At 39.0% G+C, this 21,136-nt stretch overlaps 1 protein-coding gene across 2 annotated transcripts; it reads right to left on the bottom strand.

Annotated features, from left to right (window-relative positions):
- Positions 1–327: 327 nt before the first annotated feature.
- NEMP1 (nuclear envelope integral membrane protein 1) lies at positions 328–20,908 on the bottom strand. 2 transcript variants are annotated; one of them, XM_074325548.1, is made up of 9 exons: positions 20,741–20,908; positions 14,248–14,372; positions 12,506–12,725; positions 9,159–9,231; positions 7,989–8,082; positions 7,432–7,546; positions 6,517–6,727; positions 5,559–5,732; positions 328–4,793 (listed from the first exon to the last, which is right to left on the bottom strand). In XM_074325548.1, the coding sequence occupies exons 1-9, from the start codon at positions 20,865–20,867 to the stop codon at positions 4,613–4,615; spliced, it is 1,320 nt and encodes a 439-aa protein (XP_074181649.1). In that variant the 5' UTR covers positions 20,868–20,908; the 3' UTR covers positions 328–4,612. The 2 variants fall into 2 exon arrangements, with proteins under 2 accessions (XP_074181649.1, XP_019597985.1); XM_019742426.2 differs by having other exon boundaries at positions 6,517–6,742; positions 20,741–20,907.
- Between the last annotated feature and the right edge of the window lie 228 nt (positions 20,909–21,136).

Raw genomic sequence — 21,136 nt, 5'->3', positions numbered from 1 at the left:
TTTATGCCATTAAAAAAAATATTAAAGAACTAAAGTACAGCGTAGCTCCCTGGAGAAGGAGTAGCATATACATTGTTTTTCCTAAGAGACAGAACAGTGGTACAACCTGCTACTCCTGCAAGAACACCCCTAGAGATCTGGCATCCTGGGAAATGATCAAGTCCAGGGATGGAAGTAGAGCAAGTCAGACCCAGGATGGGCAGCAGTGGTTATGAAAAAAAAGAAAGCAGATGGCATGTGAAACCATCTCATTAGAAAGATGAAACTGAGGAGCAAATTGCTGATTACCTGAGAACAAGAAATCCAAACAAGAAAAGTACATGTTCATTAAGAGAAACCACTATAAAACTTTATTAAAATTGGGATTACTTACAAAGTTGTACAATAAAAGTGAAAAAATATATAACATCGTTATTTTTTCTTACAGAAAAGACTGAAAATAAGACTCATGGCAAAGAGTCATCCCTGATCATTTTGTTCCTTTCAAACATTCATGAACATTTATTTTAAATATAAATGACAAATCTTTTCAAATAACACTAAGGCATTACCCATAGGCTAAAACTTACCCAGTAATTCCTTACCCCTGCTATTTCATCAGCAACTCTCGAAAAATGGAAAACTGAGGCAAGTGCAGGCTTGTAACAGTTCTAATACTCACTCATCTCTAGTAAACTTGGGAGAAGGTGATTTCACCATTTTTAACTCAATGTCAAGATTGTAAAGGGGAAGATGACACATGGGTTAGGGTGTGGAAGCCCAAAGCCTCACATTTTGAGAGGCTGTGTGCCATTCCCATCCCCACAAAAGCTCTACGTTGATGTTCCCATGAATCTGTGTTGTTTATTCCTAGCAGGCTCTGGCTCCCATCACATAAGGCACCGAAGAACCTTTTCAAGATAGTAGCCATCTAGAATCCAACTCTACAGCAACTGAATTCATAAGCTAAGTTAGCAAGACACCACCAGATCACCACCATTGCACAGGTTTCCCTAAAAAAAATTACTTCTGCTGTATCAAAAAAGCAAAAGGTTATGCCTTGTGCAATGGCTATTTTTATGTTTATTACTTGGTTACAATGCCTATGTAAGTTGAAGGCATAATAAATCTGTCAAACTGTCCTCTCCTTGGTTCAGATAAAATTCTTGGCATTTCAATATAGGTTATCATCTCGTATGTCAGATCTGAGTCCAAAGGAATATTAAAAGGACATTTAATTTCCTTTCCTCCTACTTCAACTTTCCTACTCAATTCAGAGAAAAGTTGTTAAGTACACAGCGAGGAACCATTTTTACGCAGGCATCCATCTGAGCCCATCTTTTTTTCTAGAACAACAAAAAGATTAAGGACAATTGCATAATCCATTCCCAAGCCTTTTATGGATATCAGGGCCTTGGGGGACCGTCTGGTCTATTTGGGTCCTATCATTCATCAAACCTCTATTGTATGTGCCAAGTGGAGATTGGGTTGTAGGGAACAGTCAATGAAGAGAGGGCTAGGACCTCCACAGGGATGTATTAGCACAAAATGGAACATTGGAACTATAATGTAACTATTACCAGCAAAATCCCCTTTGCACAGACATAAAAGTCATGAATTTGGGGGAAGAAATAAACTAGTTTTGGTGAGAGGAAGTGGCTGATAGGAATTTCTTATTAGAAGGTATCAAAGTTGCTAAATTTTCCTTATTTTTGTTCATTGGTCTCATGAAAGCAATCTGAGTGGGAAAGTGAAAGGGAGGTGTTTTAGGCCAGTTGGCTCTTGTATTCCCATTAATGGGAGACATGCCCTACACAACTTGGTCAGACCGATTAGAGGCAATAGATTTCCGATGCCAATGAGTCCCTGAGGCCCTAGGGCCAATTTACAGCTTGACGTTTGCAGAGCAAGATGCTGACATGGCAGCAAACATGGCTCCAACGTTCGGCTAACTCCACAGTGATACCTTCAATCCTTCTTGATGAGGTCAGTCTGAGACATGAGACTATGCTGAAATTGCAAGAGCTGTAACTGCCAGAGAAAATTAAATGGGGGCCTCAAGTAGTGACTGAGCCAGCAGACTAAGTAGCCAACAGGGAGACAAGAGCAGCTTCTAAAGAAGGTTTCCGAAGTCAAGCAATCTCCGGGCACACGGAGGCTTGGAAGCATCTGGGGAAGAGCCACACAGGCAGGCAGGGCAAGGACACGCAGCACACCAGAGGCACTGTCCTTCACTGTCTCAAAGCAGATCTCGCGCTGCAGGACCCACTGCAATCTCTACTGTCTACAGTTCAGTCTCCAGCTACCAGGCGGGAAGTACGGAATAAACTGAGCTTGATTTTACTCACCCAAATTCAAACACAGTGAATAAAACTGGTCTTAAGATGGAAACCGTATTTCACAAGTTTACTAAACAGAAAAAGAGGAGAAGCTTTCCCTACCTCACAATGCTTTCTCACTGAAATACGGACATGTCAGGAAAAGTCACCCTGGAGGCAAGCTACCACCTCCCTAAGTAGCTATTTGGGGGAAGGCACCAAAGTCTCAAGGGAATCTGAGACCACTTGTACAGTTGAATCATTTTTTCAAATCAACTTATGCTCAAATATCCTAGGTCTCAACTTCTGTAAATAAAGACAACAATAGTATATTCCAGAGGTCTTAACAGTTCTTTGTAGAGGGATAAAAGTTTACCATGTACATAATTCACAAGGGCGTAAAGGTTTTCCTATATAAAGCTCCTTTACCCTGCAACTTTAACACACAGCATCTGCCCAAATACTGCTTATTTTTCATTTTCTACGCTACGTCTATTTGCTGCCGATTGAAGTAGTTGTCACTTTAGGACAATTTAAAGCTGTGGGGAACACTGCTGGAAATAACCAACTGGCCACCTAGAGGGAAGTCTCAGAGCTGACATTTTAGAAGTCAGTAATGGAGCCCAGGGCCTTTCAAAATTATCTGCTAAATGGCTGGTCTGAAAGAGTTATTAAGGCTTTTTGAAAAATCATCTGCCTTCTCTATAATCATGGTAAGCCAGTAAGTCTAATGCTACAGTCTTGCCATCAGTTTCTATCTTCCGAGCTGGAGTAATTATAGCTTTCTCCCTGGAGGAAGGTATGAGGGTGAAGATCACCAAGACAGAACCAAGCTAATGACAGAGACTTGGGAATTTGCTCCCTCATAAATGGCATTGATGGTTTATAAGGGTAGTTTCCAATGGCAAAAGAATCTGAAACCAATGCCACTGTAATAAAAGGCTGCATAAATCTCTGATTAGAAATGGAATTGCAAAGAAGTATAATAAACTCATGGGAAAATGTGCCTGATCCTGCTGGTTGAATGAGCCTCCAAAGGCATGAAGATTACCTGGAAGTCTATTTCCTGGCAATGAAAACTGTGGCAGCTACATAGCTGCAACTTGTATGTTGTATCAAGAAACTTCATAGTTTCAGGGCATATAGATTAGCAGATTTCATGGGGCAAGAGCATAGGTGGTAAGGCAAGTCTGGAAGGAATAGGAAGAATGGGTAGACAAAGGAAGGGAAGGAAAAAGAAGACCGTTTCTTGATTCCACAGAAACTCAGATATGTGACCCACTGACAAGAAAAACGAAGGACCTGTAAAAAGCATTTAAATTTCCTAAATAAGATCATTTCTCCTAAATAGCAGGAATAATGCTAAAAACCAAGTGGAAGATAATATAAGAAATGAAACAAACTCTGAATCGTACACACTTCACAGGTAAGGGAACAGACCCTACATGAAAAGGCAAAGGGGAAAGGACAAATGGGAAAGAAAGAATGCAAATGTATTTTTAAGATGGAATTGAACGTTGAAATAATAAAAAGCCCAATGGACCATCCCTACAGAAGAGCCTACAGACATGTTCCTAAAAGCACACAGAACTTAGAATATCATATGTGTGAGAACTAATTCAGAGCTCAACACAACAGCTTCTGGGGTTTTAATGGAGAATCCATATTAATAAATACGTAGGGGCCTGTGGGGCTAGTCACTCTGGAGTATTTGCTGGTTCTGGAACATGAGTTTCTTACATTTTAAAACATATATTCATTTTAAATGTAAAGAAACGTGAGTTTCTTTACATTTTAAAACATAACACAAACAAATAAAAACCTATTTTCCTCTTAAAACAAGGATAATTCTAGTCACTGAAATAAAAGCAGAAGTGAAGGAGGCTCAGATTTGTGGATTCCTCTCTGGAAGACGTAGCCTATAGTCTGAAAGCATTACTGCACGTATAACAGTTCTCACTTCTGAGTGCCAGCCACAGTGGCAGAAATGCCACGACTGAATCAATTTTCAAAGAGAAGCTAGAATGCTGTGCTAGCTATGCTCATCCAGTTTCTTTGGAAACATAAAGGCACGCTGACAGCTTAACCAATGGGAAGCATTCATTATTTTATCCCTTCTCATTCCTCAGAGATCCCACAGAGAACACCAAGATCATTTCCAGAGGGAGGCCTATTCAGGCCTCTAATTTCAGTGGGGGAATTTCTGCACTATCTATCTCACTCTGTTTCAAAGAGCTGAGAAGCAATTGCACAACACATGCGATATGGACCATCAAGGTACCAAGCCAGTCCACATAAAAATAACTGACCACCCCCTAAGTCAGGAAGTTGTTCTGCATGATAGTGGGGTAGCGAGAAACTGAGTCCTCCTCCTCAGAGGATGTTTCTTCATAGATTTCATCCTGGGCAATGATGCTTCCTAATCCATATTCCTGCTCATGGACAGAAACCTCATTTGGTGTGAGGTGAAAAGAACCTTCCACAAAGTCAGCAAATCTAGAAAAGAGAAGATAATACTCATTAGGAATCTTCTGTCCTTTCTGGTTTTCTTTCAAAATAAGAATAAACTGAAACCCTGGATATGCTCACAGCTCAAATTATTATCATCTAGCCAACATCCCTATCCTTACTCTGGCAGTTAAAACGACTAAAGCAAGACATAAGGAACAAAGGAAAGCTGGGATCATAGGCCAACATCCCCTGCAACCCCATCCTGCTTGATAAGCACAAGCCTATCCATTTTAGTTATGGAAGTGCTAAGGTTCCTTTAGTCAGCCAGAATCCTGATAAGAGAAGATTAAGGGTCATTACACATTCATTTATGGTCCTATAAACTTTATGCCATCAGGATTCCAAACTGAAACTTCACATATTCATTGGTGAATAAAATGATATTTTATTTTCCCAAATAAAAAGGAAAAGAAAAAAGAAAAACCCACCCCCTCTCTCCCACAAAAAAAAGAAAAAGAAAAAAAAACACTCAGAGAGCAATGCAAAACTATCCGAGGGGAAACTTAATATGGTACTGGAGTCTTCTCATCTCAATGCTACAACCAAAGCTAGAGTACGTAGTTCCTTAGGGAACCAAAAAAACAGGATAGTGCTTAATATATGATATACACACTTTTCTCTTAATTTTCCTAGATGAACAGGAAAATAAAGCCACAACTACAAAATGACTATCTAGAAGTATGATCTCTGTTAAAACTCAAGGTCACAATTACCCTAAGAGATGCTTGGCATATCTGTCCAACAGTTTACCTCTTTGGAGACTGGATTCGAGAAACAGTCTTCCAAGCAGAGCAGTCTGGACTGTTACAGTATTTTCGAAGCTCCTCTAAAGCCTTTTGGGTCTCCACCTCTCCTTGTATCCGATACTCTTCTTCTGTCAGGAGACGAGGGGGGACAGTCTTTTCTGTTGCCTTACACATCTTTCTGTACTCACCAAAATAACACCATGAATCATTAATCAGTAATCTGTGTCCACCCTCACCTCTAGTTCCCTTCAGTGGGCCAACCATACAGCTGAGAGCCTGAACGTGAACAGTCATCACTCCCACCTTTCTTTCCACAGATATCCTTATAATGTACTCTTGACAGGTTAGACTACAAGTGCCAAGTCAGAGTAGTCAATATTATTCACTAATGTGAATAAAGTCACTTATTTTCCAATAAATGATAGATAAAATATTTATTTTCCAGTAACTGGAAAAATGACAAGAAAACGATCGTATAAGATTGTGGTCCATTAACTTGGATTCCCAAACTGAAGGAATCATCTTGACTATCTGTAATAGAACAACCACGGACAACCTTAGAACCTGTAACCATTCCTTCACTATAAAAGGTGATAACATGTTATGATTTACATTTTAAATTAAGACTAGGACTCCCAGAGCAATCTGAGAGCCAATGTGAAATAATCTGAAACCAGGTGACCTGAGGCATGTGATATAAAAGTAATATACTTTGCACCACCTAGTGGTAACAGGAACACATGACACTTTACTGGATACTTTTATATAAAATGACTGGAATACAATTATAAACATGTCCATACAGAGTCTAAAAAAAGAGATTCAGGAAGGAACAAAAGCAGAAGCAAAAATACAATAAATTTTCATTAACAAAGAGGCTCACAGGTCAACACTTCTGTATCCTTTTGCTGCAACTGCATCCTACATGGCACGTTTCAATAGCTACATTGTCTTTCAGTCACCTGTAGGTGATGTACAGCCACCGAACAGGGTACTCCAGGTTCTTAGTACACAGGGCGATGATGATAATGGCGAGGGCAACGTGTGGTATCTGGATACCAGAATACATGAAACACAGGCCCGTCAGCTGCAAGGTCCAGGTCAGGAGGTTGATACTTCGTTCATTCTCCAAGGGCCCGTATTTGTAACAGACTGCAAAACTCATGAATCCGACTGTAAGGACATAGCCTATGACAAGAGTTATCAGAAGACATTCTTTTTCATCAATAACAGGTAAAAAAAACTTGTGTGGGGAGCAGCAGTAAATTCACTATATAGCACCTATTGTACCAGGAAAATGGACAAGACTTTTACTCAGTTATTCACTTTTTTTCATTATTCAGATATATTTGTCTCTTGAATCTTCTATCTTTTCTGTTGTCCCAAATTTATTTGATTCAAATGTAGCACTGCTACATGTTGAACAACTCTAGAATAGTCTATTTAAAAAACCCAATATATGAAAATTCAGATTAATCACCTCTCAAAGGGTATATTAAGAGTTACTATCTGTACATACAAAGGATTCTTGCTTTATAGCTAAGATTCACTGCAGTTCTTTATTTCTTAAGGTGTTCAAATGTTATTTAAAATATGATTATATCAATAAAGAAAATTTACAGCTTTTCAGAAAGATGCCTATTGTGTAAAGAAAGGTGTACTTATCAACACCAACAAATTAAAGTCTTCTCCCTAGCAACATCATTCTAATTTAGGAGAAGGTGACAACTGTAGAAGGGATAGAAATAAATGAAGAACTATGATTCCTAAAAGTTAGTAAAATGTCATGGATCATTAAACTCCTTAAGCAACATGAGCACATTAACTAAAACAGCCTATAAACATATAAAACGGAAAACAAAACCAACAACACTTACTTAAAAGATACTGCCAGTAACACTTCCAGATCTCTTGTAAATTTTTAAATACTAGTTGAATGAGGTACAGCGAAAAGGACCAGCCTCCTACCAGGATGATGTAAATGGGACTTTTCTAAGACAGAGTAGAAGTGAAAGCACAAAAGTTACAACAGGCTTTCCATACATAAAAGCAAAATGGAACTGTGATTAAAAAAATAAATTCAATCTACTAAAAATCATCTCTCTTAAAAAGATGTCCTTTATATTTAAAATAGTACAGTCTGAAAAGAAAAATGAGAAAATGAGATGCTAAATAATTTAAAAGCTTGACTATGTTATTAGCAAACAGGAAAAAGTTTAATCCCCCAATGAGCATAGAATTTTAAATAAAAAGCGAGAGTTTGTATGTAATCAGGCTCCAGGGTTCATCACGGAAAGTACCTTTCTGAATCAAAGAAAGAATAGGATACTGGCTTATCAGCCACCAACGCAAATTTTCAGTGCTGTAACATTATCCAAAACAGTCCTTCAACTATCCAAGCTCATCCTAACTACATGAGTATTCTGCTACTTACCTTGGGCATAAACTTGGACAGTATGAAAATGATGATTAGCAGAGAGGCCACAATTCCTACACTTATCCCAGTGGAATAGTAGAAGATTTGGCTTCTGCAAAGAGAAAATGTATTTCATGACTGTGTGTGTATTCTTCACACATGGCATTGTTCACACTATGCCAAAAGATAAGGAAAAAAATACAAGATTAGAGCAGGTATTTGCCCAAAACTTGAGGTCAGAAAACTGAAGAGATGGGTACAATGCAGCTGCTGCCAGATTATGAGGATCAGTATCAAGGAGGTCCCCTCGAATATATCCCAATAATAAACCTCTGCTTAGTCTCCCACTCCCATCCTCAGCATCTCGCCCAACCCAATTTTTAATAAGAATCTTTCTTCTGAGGAACTGTATAGCTTCTCTGGAGAGAAGAAAGGGACAAGAATACTGCGCTCGTGGAGACTGGAAACTAGAACTGAACTGATTACCCAGCAGGATAAACCAAACACAGGGCCTAGAACAGAGAGCTCCTACTCCTAGTCCAGACTCTCTAGCTATTCCTCCCTCACTGTGAGTTTCTCTTAAGATCCCCAAAAGAAGGAACTACCACCAATCTCACTCCAGTTCAACTTCAAACTCCAGCTGTTAATCTTACATTCACTACTCCACAGATACTCTTTTCACTTGCATATAAAGTTAATGTTGATTCTACCTTTGTTTAATGTTTGTTTAGTTATCTATGTTTTCTTTATATTTGTACATGTCAGTTTCACCTAGCTTAGCTAGTAGGCTCCTAAAGACATGAAATGAATTAAGTAGTTCATGCCTGTTTCTTTACCTCTGAAGGCATGAAACTTATCAACACATAGTCCAGTAAAAATAAGGACTTAACACATTATTTCTAATGGTGGCAAGAGTGGATGATTTGTTGGCTAAATCCCATCACAAGAGGGGTCAACCCAATGGGGGGATTTCATTATTGTCAATCTGTATTACTGTCACTCTTGTAGTATTCTATACAAGAAAAAAAATCATAACACATATTCAAGTATTTTTAAAAATCACCCAAGCAGACAATGGCCTAGCCATAAAGGTTCTAGAAAAGGGAATGGCAGCACTTCTTTTTATGATAAAAGTCAAGCAGGGTGGCTCTAAGCCTCATCATTCCGCACTCTAGCCTTGGAACCTACCTGCTTAGCAAGTCTCCACAAAAAAATAACATAAGTCCAAGTAGGAAAACGAGGAAGAGTTTGGGGTCAAATCCTGAAATAAATAGAGACTTCTGCTTAATAGGGGAACCAAACAGTTTAAGGCAGTATAGTAGTTCCCCCCTCATCCATGGGGGATACATTCCAAACCCCCAGTGGATACCTGAAACCGTGGATAGTAGTGAACCCTCTATATACTATAAATGAGGTATGATCACAAAAATAGTGAATGTTTGAATTTTAAAAAAATTTATTACAGTATAAGACACATTGCCCTCAAAATACTCCCCCTCACTTTGAACACACTTATCCCATTGTTCTTGCCACTTTCTGAAGCAGTTCTGGAAGTCCTCTTCTGTGAGTGTCTTTAGTTGCCCTGTCTTGGCTGCCTCAATGTCCTGAATCAATTCAAAATGTTTACCTGTCATGGTCACTTTGACTTTGGAGAAGTGCCAGAAGTCGCACGGTGCCAGATCTGGTGAATAAGGTGGATGAGGACACGCCCTAATGTTTTTATTTGACAGAAATTACCGTACCGGAAGCAACGTGTGACATGGACCCTTTCTGTTGTGATCACAAAATACGGTGAATGCTGCTGCTGAGTGCCATCCAATGTAACGGCAGGGATCTTCAATACGGGAAGCAGCATGTTGAACCTTAGTAACAGAGTTTGACAAGTTTCAACTTGCTCGGTGCAGTCAGTCGGGTGTGAGCTACGGTTGAGAGAAGGTGTGTTTTAAAGTGTGCCGTAAATCATCCTCCATCTTGACAACGCTTCTTATCACACATCGCTTCTTATATATGGCAATTTCTGTCAAATAAAAACATTATGGTGTGTCCTCATCCACCTTATTCACTGGATCTGGTATCGTGCAACTTCTGGCTCTTCCCCAAAGTCAAAATGATTCAGGACATTCAGGCAGCTACGACAGTGCAATTAAAGACACTCACAAAAGAGGACTTCCAGAACTGCTTCAGAAAGTGGCAAGAACAGTGGGAAAAGTGTGTTTGAAGCAAGGGAGCGGGGGGTATTGAAGGGGATTAATGGCAATGTCTTTTACAGTAATAAATTTTTTTTTTATTTAAACATTCACCGTATTGTTTGATCACACCTCGTATGTGGATAGTACTGAACCCTGTATGTATGTGTGTGTGTGTGTGTGTGCATATATATATATGCACACACACACACACACATACATATATGACAGTGTAATTTATAAATCAGGCACAGTAAAAGATTAACAATAAAATAATTATGACCATATACTGTAATAAGAGTTATGTGAATGTGGTCACTCATTTCTGAGGATCCCTTACTGAATACAGGCTCAATGTCCTCTGGTGCAACACACTGCCTGCCATCAATTGGAACACATTTACTGTTCATGTTTTCCACCCACAAATTTAATGCCTTTTTCATCTTAACGAAGCACTTATCACGCACTATATCTGTAACTTTTGCAGTTTGAGGTGCAACAGCAAAACTAGAACAGATTTCTTTTTCCTTCTTCACAATTTCATGGATAGAAGATTCATTCTTACCATTTATCTTAGCAACCTCAGTACACAATTTTTTTTCTTTCCTTATTAACTCAATACTTTCACCTTTTCACTTAAAGGAAGCACTTTATAGCTTCTCTCTGGCATATCCAAATCACCAGCATCATTACTCTTGTGTTTTAGGGCTACTAGTTAGTAAACTAAGGGTTACTTGAACATAAGCACAATCACCGGTGACAATCAATCTGATAACCCCGACGGCTGCTAAGTGACTAATGGGAGGGCAGCGTATACAGCATGGATACACTGGTCAAAGGGATGATTTGCCTCCAGATTGGAGAGTTCGAGATTTCATCACACTACTACTCAGGATGGCGTGCAATTTAAAACTTATAAATTGTTTATTAAATTGTTTATTTACGGAATTTCCCATTTAATATTTTAGACAGAGGTTGACCGCAGGTAACTGAAACCACAGAAAAGCGAAGCCATGGATAAGGCGGAACAACTGTATAGAATAAAAGGCAATGTTGGCATCATTGGTCATCCAATAAAATAAATGCAAACAGCCCTCTTAGACAGCATTGTAAATTCCACACAAAGCCTGGACACCTTCTAAAGAGAAAGTGCAATTAGATCTCTGTCTAACCTGTACTTCCCTAAGATCTTATTTTTATTTTGACTCCCTACACTAAGGCTAAAAGAAACCAAGCTTTCCTTCGGACAGAGCCAGGCATAGTGCCATCAGCACTTCATGCAATTGCCCACAAGGGGTCTCTACCAATTTGTCTTTCAAGCCTTAAGTCCTTCACAGGCTAGGATTCAGCAGATTTACCCAGAACTTTGGGTCAGGGCCCTCTGTTGTTCTCTAACTGGCTGCTTTTCTTACTCCGCATCACCACTTACTTCCTTTCGCTGCACAACCACTGTGTTGGAAAAGCCTACACTCAAACACATGTCACCCAGGACCAGGGGCCCAAGCAGAGGCCTTAGTGGCACACCAGATGCTCCCACAGCTTTCACATTCAAGAGCTCTAAGTCTAGGGGAGGTCCACAAACAGAACAGGAGCAAGAGGGATCAGAAAATGTAAAAGGAAACCAAAAAAACAGGCCACTCCCATCGAACCAAAGAACTATGGAATTCTAGGACAATTAGAAGGGCACAAACTATTTCGTAGCAAAACCCAAGAATATTTCTACTACTAACACAGGACCCTGGGTAGTAACAAGGAGAAACCAAGTCATAAAGAATTCCACAGGATAATGACCTAGCCCCTCTGTGAAACTTTCTTACATTCAGAGACAGGAAATCTTCTCCTAGTTGTACTGAATAAGCCGTAAACTGCAGTGATCTTCATATTTATTTATGGTTCCACAAATACTTTTTACTTGTGAAGTATTAATAGTCAGTTCTACTTTTCTTCAGTTTTTATTGTTTAAGCATTCATGTCTTCAAATGTAGACCTGTACATTTCAGGACATCTATCTGTGTCTAAAAGTGCCCAGAAACAGAAATGTACCTTTGTTACTCTAAAGAATACTAGGAATATCAGGTCAGGGCCATTGAAGTATTAGGAATATTCATCTTCACAATTCGAGATAAGGAGGTACTCAGAATGATCTAAGATGAAGTCTCAATTCTAGGCCTAAAAGGTTTTATGTGGGGTGGAGTCTCTAAACTGTTTGGAGCAGTGGTGTACTCAGGTTATAATCAAAACCAAAATGGAATTGTCTTGGGCTGACTTCTTTGTCTCACTAATTATACCCTCCAAAGCTCAGTCCCTTCTCACTACAGAATCTATCAGAAAAGCAGAGGTGAAACTTACTGCGGAACACAGTGACACTGTATTTGGTGTCGTCCTCTATGAGCTCAACTTTGAGGCAGGTTTTTGTGCTGTATAGACCCACGTTAACATAGGTATCATTCAATTTCTCTCTTAAAAAGGAGGAAAAAAAGTTCCAGATACTAAACTGCTCTAACTCCTTCAGTTTCTCTTCATTTTCCACCTGGGTGACTCGTACCAATCTGGAACTATTTACCCGGATCTGTAACATGAATAAAATCAGGATGAGAAAAAAGGAAGTAGTAATTTAAAATTTTCACAAATACAATTTTTTAAAAAAACTTTAGAGTATGTATCTGAATCAGAAATGGTACTAGTTTTCTACAAACCTTATGAGAAAGAGAGATGCAGCAGCTAAAACATAATTGGGGAAAAAACATTGCACATGGGACACAGAGTTAGCTGTTAGAATGCCTTGTTATTAACATGATCTGAATCTACTATTAGGACAGAACATAGATGGGGTGGGGAGGGGACTTCCAAGCTGAAAGGGTTATCAAGACAGCTATTTGTGAGAGATCATATAAAGCAAGGATCTAGAATATTAAGAAAATTACCAGGCATAAACAGCCCCAAAAATGTTTCCCGTAATGACAGGCTGAGCAATTCAACCCTTTGTCACAAATCACTGATTATGGGTAAATGTTGGTTATAATTTGCCCCAGATGGAATATGATCTTTATATCAGACAATAAAACAAGAGAATTAAAAAAACCCACAAGCCCACCCTTATGTTTTTGATGTGAACAACAAATGCCCTTATCAGTAACTTTGCTTATAGCAGCAGCAGTACTTCCAAAAGGACTCATTTTGTTCAATCATTATTATAGCCAGGTAATCTGGCTTGCCAGGTGGCTTAACAGTGTTATGAAACAAATGAGACCAAAGTCATTCCATCAAGGGGAAACTTGAGGGGTTTTTGAAACATCTTGTGTAGAATCAAAATAAGAGCAGCAAGGCAAGGGTTTACATCCTGGGGCAGCCGGATGGCTCAGCCGGTCAGAGCGTGATCTCTGAACAACAGAGTTGCTAGTTCGATTCCCACATGGGCCAGTGAGCTGTGCCCTCCACAACTAGATTGAAGACAATGAGCTGCCGCTGAGCTTCCAGTGGGGCAGCCAGATGGCTCAGTTGGTTAGAACGCTAGCTCTCAACAGGGTTGCCGGTTCAATTTCCACATGAAATGCGTGGGCTGCGAACCCTGCAACTAAAGATTGAATACTGCGACTGGACTTAGGAGCTGATGGGCCCTGGAGAAACATACTGTGTTCCCCAATATTCCCCAATACAAAAAAAAAAATTTAACAAAAAAAAGAGTTTACATCCTGACAGGCACACAACAGTTTCCAGGCCAAAGAAGGCATAAGGCCTTCAAAAAAGACAGAGGTGTGTAGAGGGGTGTGTGTGTGTGTGTGTGTGTGTGTGTGTGTGTGTCTAAAAGAGAGGGCAAGAGAAGGAAGCAGTTTCTTTGGGGAAAGGAGGAAGGAAGTTCAACCTCAGGGCCAAGTTTTGTAAGATACTTAAAGGAAGAGAGAGAGGAACACAAAGCAGCCATAAATACTTATTGATGAAAACACAATTCAGGATCATCTCAACCCTACCAAGGTTGTTAATACTTTTTTAAAATTATGTGTGAAAGAAAAGAAACACATCAAAGTACTCACTAATACAGACAGACAAAGATTCACAGAAGCTGCCCCTGCCAAGGGCCTCCAAATTATTACCTGTATCCGTGTCCATACATCATGCCACTTTGGGATAAGCACATTTCTATAACAGAATTGTTGCCTAGTGATCATATTATAAACTCGGGATTCCTGAAGCATGACCACGTTTACATCAATTCCAGCTTTATGCAAAGAAAGGAAATAAGAATTAAAAATAACAACTTAATAACTCATTTCATAAAAAGAATTAAACTGACCGCTTTCTTCAAGTTGGGATTAAAATGTCAATGACTGAGAAACAAGAAACAAGAAAAAAGGCAAATTTATTTAAGTGTTACAAATAGTCACTAACCCAGAATAGTAACAAAAGCTACTATTAAGTGTTATATTAAGACAGGCAGTAGGCTGTCTGTTTCATCAACCATCCCAACAATGCTATGAGGTAGGCACTCTCATAATCCCTATTTTACAAATAAGGAAACTGATGTTTAAGAAAAATGAATTTACCCAAAAGTCTCACAAACAGTAAATAGCTTAAATGAGACTCACACAGGTCCTGCTTCCATTATAAAGGCATAGCTAAAGTAAACCCATCTGGTGCTTTTCTCTATCCCTTTCCACAGCTGGATGAACAAAACTGGCAACATTTTGTACCTATGCAGAGCACTTTTAAGTAGATACTAAAATATTGCCAAGTTGCTTTTCCAGCTGTCTTGTTTCAAGTTTTAAGAACAGCCAATGAATACATGCAGTCCCTTTGGTTTTACCAAAACAGAAGATTCATTCTCTCCCTCAGAAGTGTTGTATTCAATCTCAGCTAATTTAAGGTTTTAAAGTGACCACTTCTTTGCATCTTCCCGACCAAGCTGTGCGAGCTACCTTCTTTACCACAAAACATTTAAATAACTTTTCCTTGAGTTCTTTCTATATTATACTTACCAATTTACTGAGTGCTATTCTAAGTGGAAACTTACTTATCTCTCTGGTTCTTAGTATAAAAGTGTGTAGATTTAAATAAACTAAATACACACACATACCCCTCAACCAAACCTTAAAAAGCCAAAGTTACACACACAAAAAAGGCAGTGATGCCCACCGATCCAAAATGGTTTTAGGGTGAAGCTAAGATGAATCTTGAAGTTAAAGTCAGCCTTAAACCGAAATGTAAGAACAAAAACTGTAAAACTCTTAGAAGAAAACACAGGTGTAAATCTTCATCATTTTGGATTAGGCAATGGTTTCTTAGATATGACACAAATAGATATATAACATATAGATATGCTATACAAAATATGAAAACCAAAGGGAGGAAACACAGATAAATCAGACTTCATAAAAATTTTAGACTTTTGTTTCAAAGGACACTATCAAGAAAGTGAAGACAATCCACAAAATGGGAGAAAATATTTACGAGTCATATATCTGATAAGGGTCTAGTATCCAGAATACATAACGAACTACTACAATTCAACAATAGAGAAATAACCCAATTTTTTAAATGGGCAAAGGATTTGAATAGACATTTCCCCAAAGAAGATACACAAATGGCTAATGAGCACATGACAAGAGGCTCAACATCATTAGTCATTTGGAAAATGCAAATCAAAACCACAATGAAAAACCACTTCACATTCACTAGGACAACACCAAGTGTTAGAATGTGGAGAAACTGGAACCCTCATACATTGCTAGGGGGGATGTAAAATGGTGCAGCCTCTTTGGAAAGCAGTTTGGCAGTTCCTCAAAAAGTTAAACAGAGTTATTACATGGCCCAGCAATTCCACTATGTATACCCAAGAGAATTGAAACATAATGTTCACACAAAAACTTGTACACAAATGTTCATAGCAGCAATATGCAGAACCAGAAAGTGGACACCCACATGTCCGCTAACTGATGGCTAAACAAGATGTAGTATAGCGATACAATGGAATATTACTCAGCCATCAAAGTACTGATACATACTACAGTGGATGAACCTTGAAAACATTACAGCAACTGAAAGTATCCAGACCAAAAAAAGACCACATATTGAATAATTCCATTTATAGGAAATGTCCAGAATAGGTAAATCCACAGAGACAAAGTAGATTAGTGGTTGTCGGGGGCTGGGAGGAGAAAGGAATGGGAAGTGAATGCTAAGGTGTATGGGGTCTCATTTTGGAAGGATGAAAATATTCTGGAAGTATTCAATGGTGATGGTTGCACAACCTTGTGAGTGTACTAAAAGCCACTGAAAGGGTGGAGTTTAGCTAAGTGAATTATATCTCAACTTTTTCTTTTTAATTCAGTCTTGATATTGTAGGGGAGGAAAAAGTTTTCCTTGACCCTCTTCCTTGGTTGGGTCTGAAAAATAAACTGACAAAGACAGATTAACAGGAGAACAGCAAATTTATTTAATGTTTTGCGTGACACAAAAGCCTTCAAAAGGAAATGAACCCCCAAAAATGTGAGATCTATGTACTTTTATGCTGGGTTTGATGAAGAGTAGACAATCCTAGAGAAACAAGTCAGGTTTATGAGTATGAAGTAATTGTGGGGAACTGGGAGAAACTGAGCAAGGCCTGTTTCTTAGGATTCTTCTTGGGGTCCCTTTGTCTTCGGCAATAAGCAGGCTCCTTTCCTCCAGGTATAGGAAGAGCACCTCTCACATGAGGATTTTATGACCTGCTTCGGGGAAGAAGGGCAAAAGGGGGGAGGTCAGAGTGACCTTCCTGCTTCTGCTGTTTTCTCAAATTCCCTCAACTTAAAATGTTCAATATGCCAAGGTACCATATTTTGGAGTAGTGTGTCCTAAACCCTATCTATCAATTTTTTACTAGGATTTAATCCAATACTAAGTTGGATTTCCTCCAAACCTATCTTTCATAAAATGAAACCTTTTTAAAATCCTGTTGATATCTGTCTCACAAATATACTTAAAGAATACTTATTCACAAATATGGATCAAGAGTTTATTTTCTTCTGGAGACTGTAAGAGAGTAAGGTTATGTGAAGCTTAAAACCACTGTATTTACAATTTTTTAAAAAGATTAACACTTATTAACCCCTTCTTACCCACAGCACCAAGTAATATAACAATGTACTTTTTTAAGCCCACTATTACTTTCAAGAGGATAGTAAGATACAAATAATGAATGTGTCACTAGCACAGGCCATTTGACAAATTTCATGCCAAGAAAAGGCAATCGTGTTTTTAACTAACTTTTAAATTTTCCAATGTCATTTTCCTAAAGAAATAAACTTATTTTACAAAAAGCAACACCTTTTAAAATCTAGTTCTTCCTTTTCCAGAGTTCCACACCATCCAAGGGAAAGAACTGTAAATAAATAAATAAACAAACAAATGTTTCTAATAGTAACCTCCTACACAAATCAGCACCATGGCCAGTCACATCTGTGGAAATTCATTGATAGGAAATTCATTGAAATATTCCAGTTCAGCCTAAAAGGTTAGATAATCTGTAGAAACAATCACCACTCCAGCTATGGCTTAAGTTGTTAGAAACACAAAACTAAACCAAATGACCTTAAACACATACAAGTTACTAAAATGCTCATGTTAGAACCTTGTACGTCCCATAGAAAAGGACATACACCACCTTTCCTTCTCTTTCTAAAGTGAGTTAGCCAGCATGTTAAAAAGCAGAATGAATTAATCATTCAGGAAAAATGTTTTCTGAGCCCAAAGATCTACTTATTCTCAGAAAATGCCTTCTTGGAATTTAGTGAATCACAATGTGCTTATTGTATTTACCCATAAAGCAGCTACCCAAAGGTTAATCACTTCATATTTACTTATGATCATTACAAACTTATTTCCACCTGCTTTTCTATTCCACCTGCTTTTCTATCAACAACACTGATCATTTAACATCTAAGGTAATGAAAATGAATTCATAGTATGTGAGGACCAGAAGGGATCCTATAAAGTCATGAAAAACAACCTCTTCTAATTCTTAAGTAGCCTCTATTCATTTCTGTAAAGAGGTAATCCAGTTCATACTTAAAATCTTCCTTAAAAACTAACATTTTAAATCAGTGGGCTTAGCAAAGGATTATTCAATGAAGATGCTGGGACAACTGACAGGTTATTTGGAAAATAAAATCTATCTAGATCCTTATCTCACACCAAATGTTAACAATAATTATAGATTAAAAAGTAAAATAAAAAATTAAATTGTACCACAAAAAATAATATCAATTCAATTTTGGAGGGTTAAGCATTAAAGCAAGGGAAATAAATCTAAAGAATAAAACCAAGTGACCACATAAAAATACAAATCTTCTATTTAAAAAGATAAAAGGGAGTAAAGTTCTGTGATAAATAAGCCAATATAAATATATATATATCCTTAATGCATAAAAGTTTATACAAGTTGATTTTAAAAGTACACAAAAATCACAATAAATAGTAATCACAATAAATAAGCCAAGAACAAAGGACACAACTTGAAAAAATTCAAAAGTCAAAACAGAAAATTAAATAGCCAATGAACAGTTGAAAGATGCTCCCTCACAAATAATCCAAGAAGTGCAATGTACATTAAAATACCACAAATTAGCAAAAGTGTTACAGTCTAGAATCTCAAATGCTGGCAAGGGTCACAAGCAAATGTTGCTGATAGTGGTGTAAACTGGCACAACATTTCAGGAAAGTATTTTAGCAAGATGTTTCAAGGATCTTAAATATATTTTAGCTTTTGATCTAATAAATCCATTTCTGAGAATCTATCCTTTAAAAAATCCAAATGCAATAAAAACTTACAAAGATGTTCAGTGTTATTTACAATTAAAAATCAGAAACACCACAAATATCCAACCAAATGTTTAATTCAGAAACGTTAAACAAATGATCTTTCCTTAGAACACAAGTAAAAGTAACATCTATGAAGAATTTTAAATGACATAAGAAAATGCTTATGCTACAGAATCAAATGAGAAAACTATCTCTGGTAATAACCGGTGGCCTCCAGGGAAGAGAACAGGATTGCTGACAGAAATATGAATGTACTGTCAATTAAAAAAAAATTTATTTAATTAAAAACATGTTGGAAAAGACCAGAAGCAAGTGTGCTAAAATGGATCACTGCTGAATAAACAGTGAGGGTTTTTCCTACTTCTTTATAGTAATTGTACTTGACAAGTAGTCTAAAATAAACTCATTATTTTTATAATGAAGTTTTTCAAAAACTTCCAGTGAGAAAGAACTCCCTGCTTTTTGAAGTACTCCATTCTGTCCTTAGGTACCTATGATTTTTAGAAAGTTCTTCTCTATTACATGATTGTTACGTTGTAGCTGCCACCCACATGTTGTATCAGGCCAACAGAACAAAGATCATCCTGGAGTTTACCCTTCTTTAAAGCCGAGTCCCTGTTCCTCCTAATTAAAGAAAGCTAGAGATTGCTGATTGAGCTCTATGTAGGAACATTTTTGCATATATTTTCTCTTCCATCCCCACAATCCACAACCTCATTTTAGAGCATAAACATCTGGCCCAAGTTCATTCGGGCCATAAACAGCCCTTCAAATGTTACTCTGGGCCCTGCCTCTAGAAAAGTACCTTCCTAGATACCTACCCCTTCCACCCCCCAAAAAAATTTCTCAGAAGGACGCTGCACTTTGGAACTAGATCTATGGATCCTGAAACAACCTTAAAACTGCAGCTAAGGATAATTATAAGTGACAGCATGAGATAGGCAGCAAACGAAGGGATAGGTAAGGGAGTGTATGTGTTGACAAGATAAAATTATCTTAAACCCCGTGAGTTTCAACTCCCTCCAGTGGAGGTTTGGAACCCTCGCTTATTTTTCTGTTTCGCATTTAACGACAAGTGGCAGACGGAAGTTCTTTCAAACACTCTAGGATTTCTGGATTAAAGCGTAAAAGGAAAAGTGTCATCCCAGCCCAAAGCCAATTATCCAGCAGTAAATATCACATTTGTTTGCCTGAGGAATTAAGCTTCCAAAAGAAACCTATTCGGTGGTAAATGGTGCTTGTATCTTTTTTTTTTTTCGATATGGGAATTTAAAAGCCCCAGGTCCGTTCTACAGGGCCAGTAGGAGCCAGAATCTTACAAGCGCAGAAAACATGAGAGATCACTGCATTTCGGCGAACCATAATTATCGGTTCAGCCACCCGTGCCCAGAGTCCAACCGAATCTACGCTCAGAAGGTGTTGCTAATTTGCGGAATGAATGGGATGCTCCCTTCCCACTGACAGCTCTGTCTGCCCGTCACAGTTCTCCGTCTCCTTCCTTTTTAACCAAGAAACTCGAGGAGGCCCGTGCAACGCGACGCAGCAGTCCAGACCTCCCTTCCGGTCTCCGCCGAGAGGCTCCCGGCTCCTCCTCACTCTGGGTAGCTCCACGAGGCCGCCCCAGGCCCTTACCCATCAGTGCCCACGCCCATTAGCCGACAACTAGGTTTCTTCCTTCGCGCACACCCGCCCCACTGCAGAGTAACCCGCCGCGCCTGGGAACACTCCCCACTTTTCTAAATATAACCCCCTCGGCACCCGCCCCCTTGGCAGCTGCTGCCCGGGCGGTACCTGAGCCGCAGACCAAGCAGCCGGAGAGAACCAGGAGCAGCAGCACTGCCCCACCGCCCCCGGCCTCCCAGCCCCAGGGCCCGGCACCAACTGCCGGAGAGACCGCCACTTTCATTCCTCCCGCCATAGTCGCCTCACGCCACCGCCTCCTCACGTGCCTCTCCCCAGCAACTAATCCAGAACAGGCAGGGCCAACAGCCTATCCGCTACTAGACCCGCCCCCTAACAACCAATCGGATGGGCGGGGCTTCAAGCACTCAGTCCCTTGCGGACCCTATAATCCCGCCTCTTAGCAACTGATGCGAGAGGGCGGGAGAAGCAGCTTTTAGCCTATTAGAAAACAGTTCTCACCTTAGCAATGGCGACAGGAAGATCCCACCCCTTAACAGGCTTCCG

This window comes from Rhinolophus sinicus, linkage group LG02 (assembly GCF_036562045.2).
Source record: "Rhinolophus sinicus isolate RSC01 linkage group LG02, ASM3656204v1, whole genome shotgun sequence".
Lineage (NCBI taxonomy): Eukaryota > Metazoa > Chordata > Mammalia > Chiroptera > Rhinolophidae > Rhinolophus > Rhinolophus sinicus.
Note: the sequence above shows the minus strand (reverse complement) of the source record. Positions and strands in the feature narration are given on the sequence as shown.

Coding starts and splice junctions, on each gene's coding strand:
- NEMP1 (XM_019742426.2), bottom strand. CDS start 20,867: ATGGCGGGAGGAATGAAAGTGGCGGTCTCTCCGGCAGTTGGTGCCGGG. Junction 8,083..9,158: donor TGTGGAGACTTGCTAAGCAG/GTAGGTTCCAAG, acceptor TTCTCTTTGCAG/AAGCCAAATCTTCTACTATT. Junction 4,794..5,558: donor CGAATCCAGTCTCCAAAGAG/GTAAACTGTTGG, acceptor TCTCTTTTCTAG/ATTTGCTGACTTTGTGGAAG.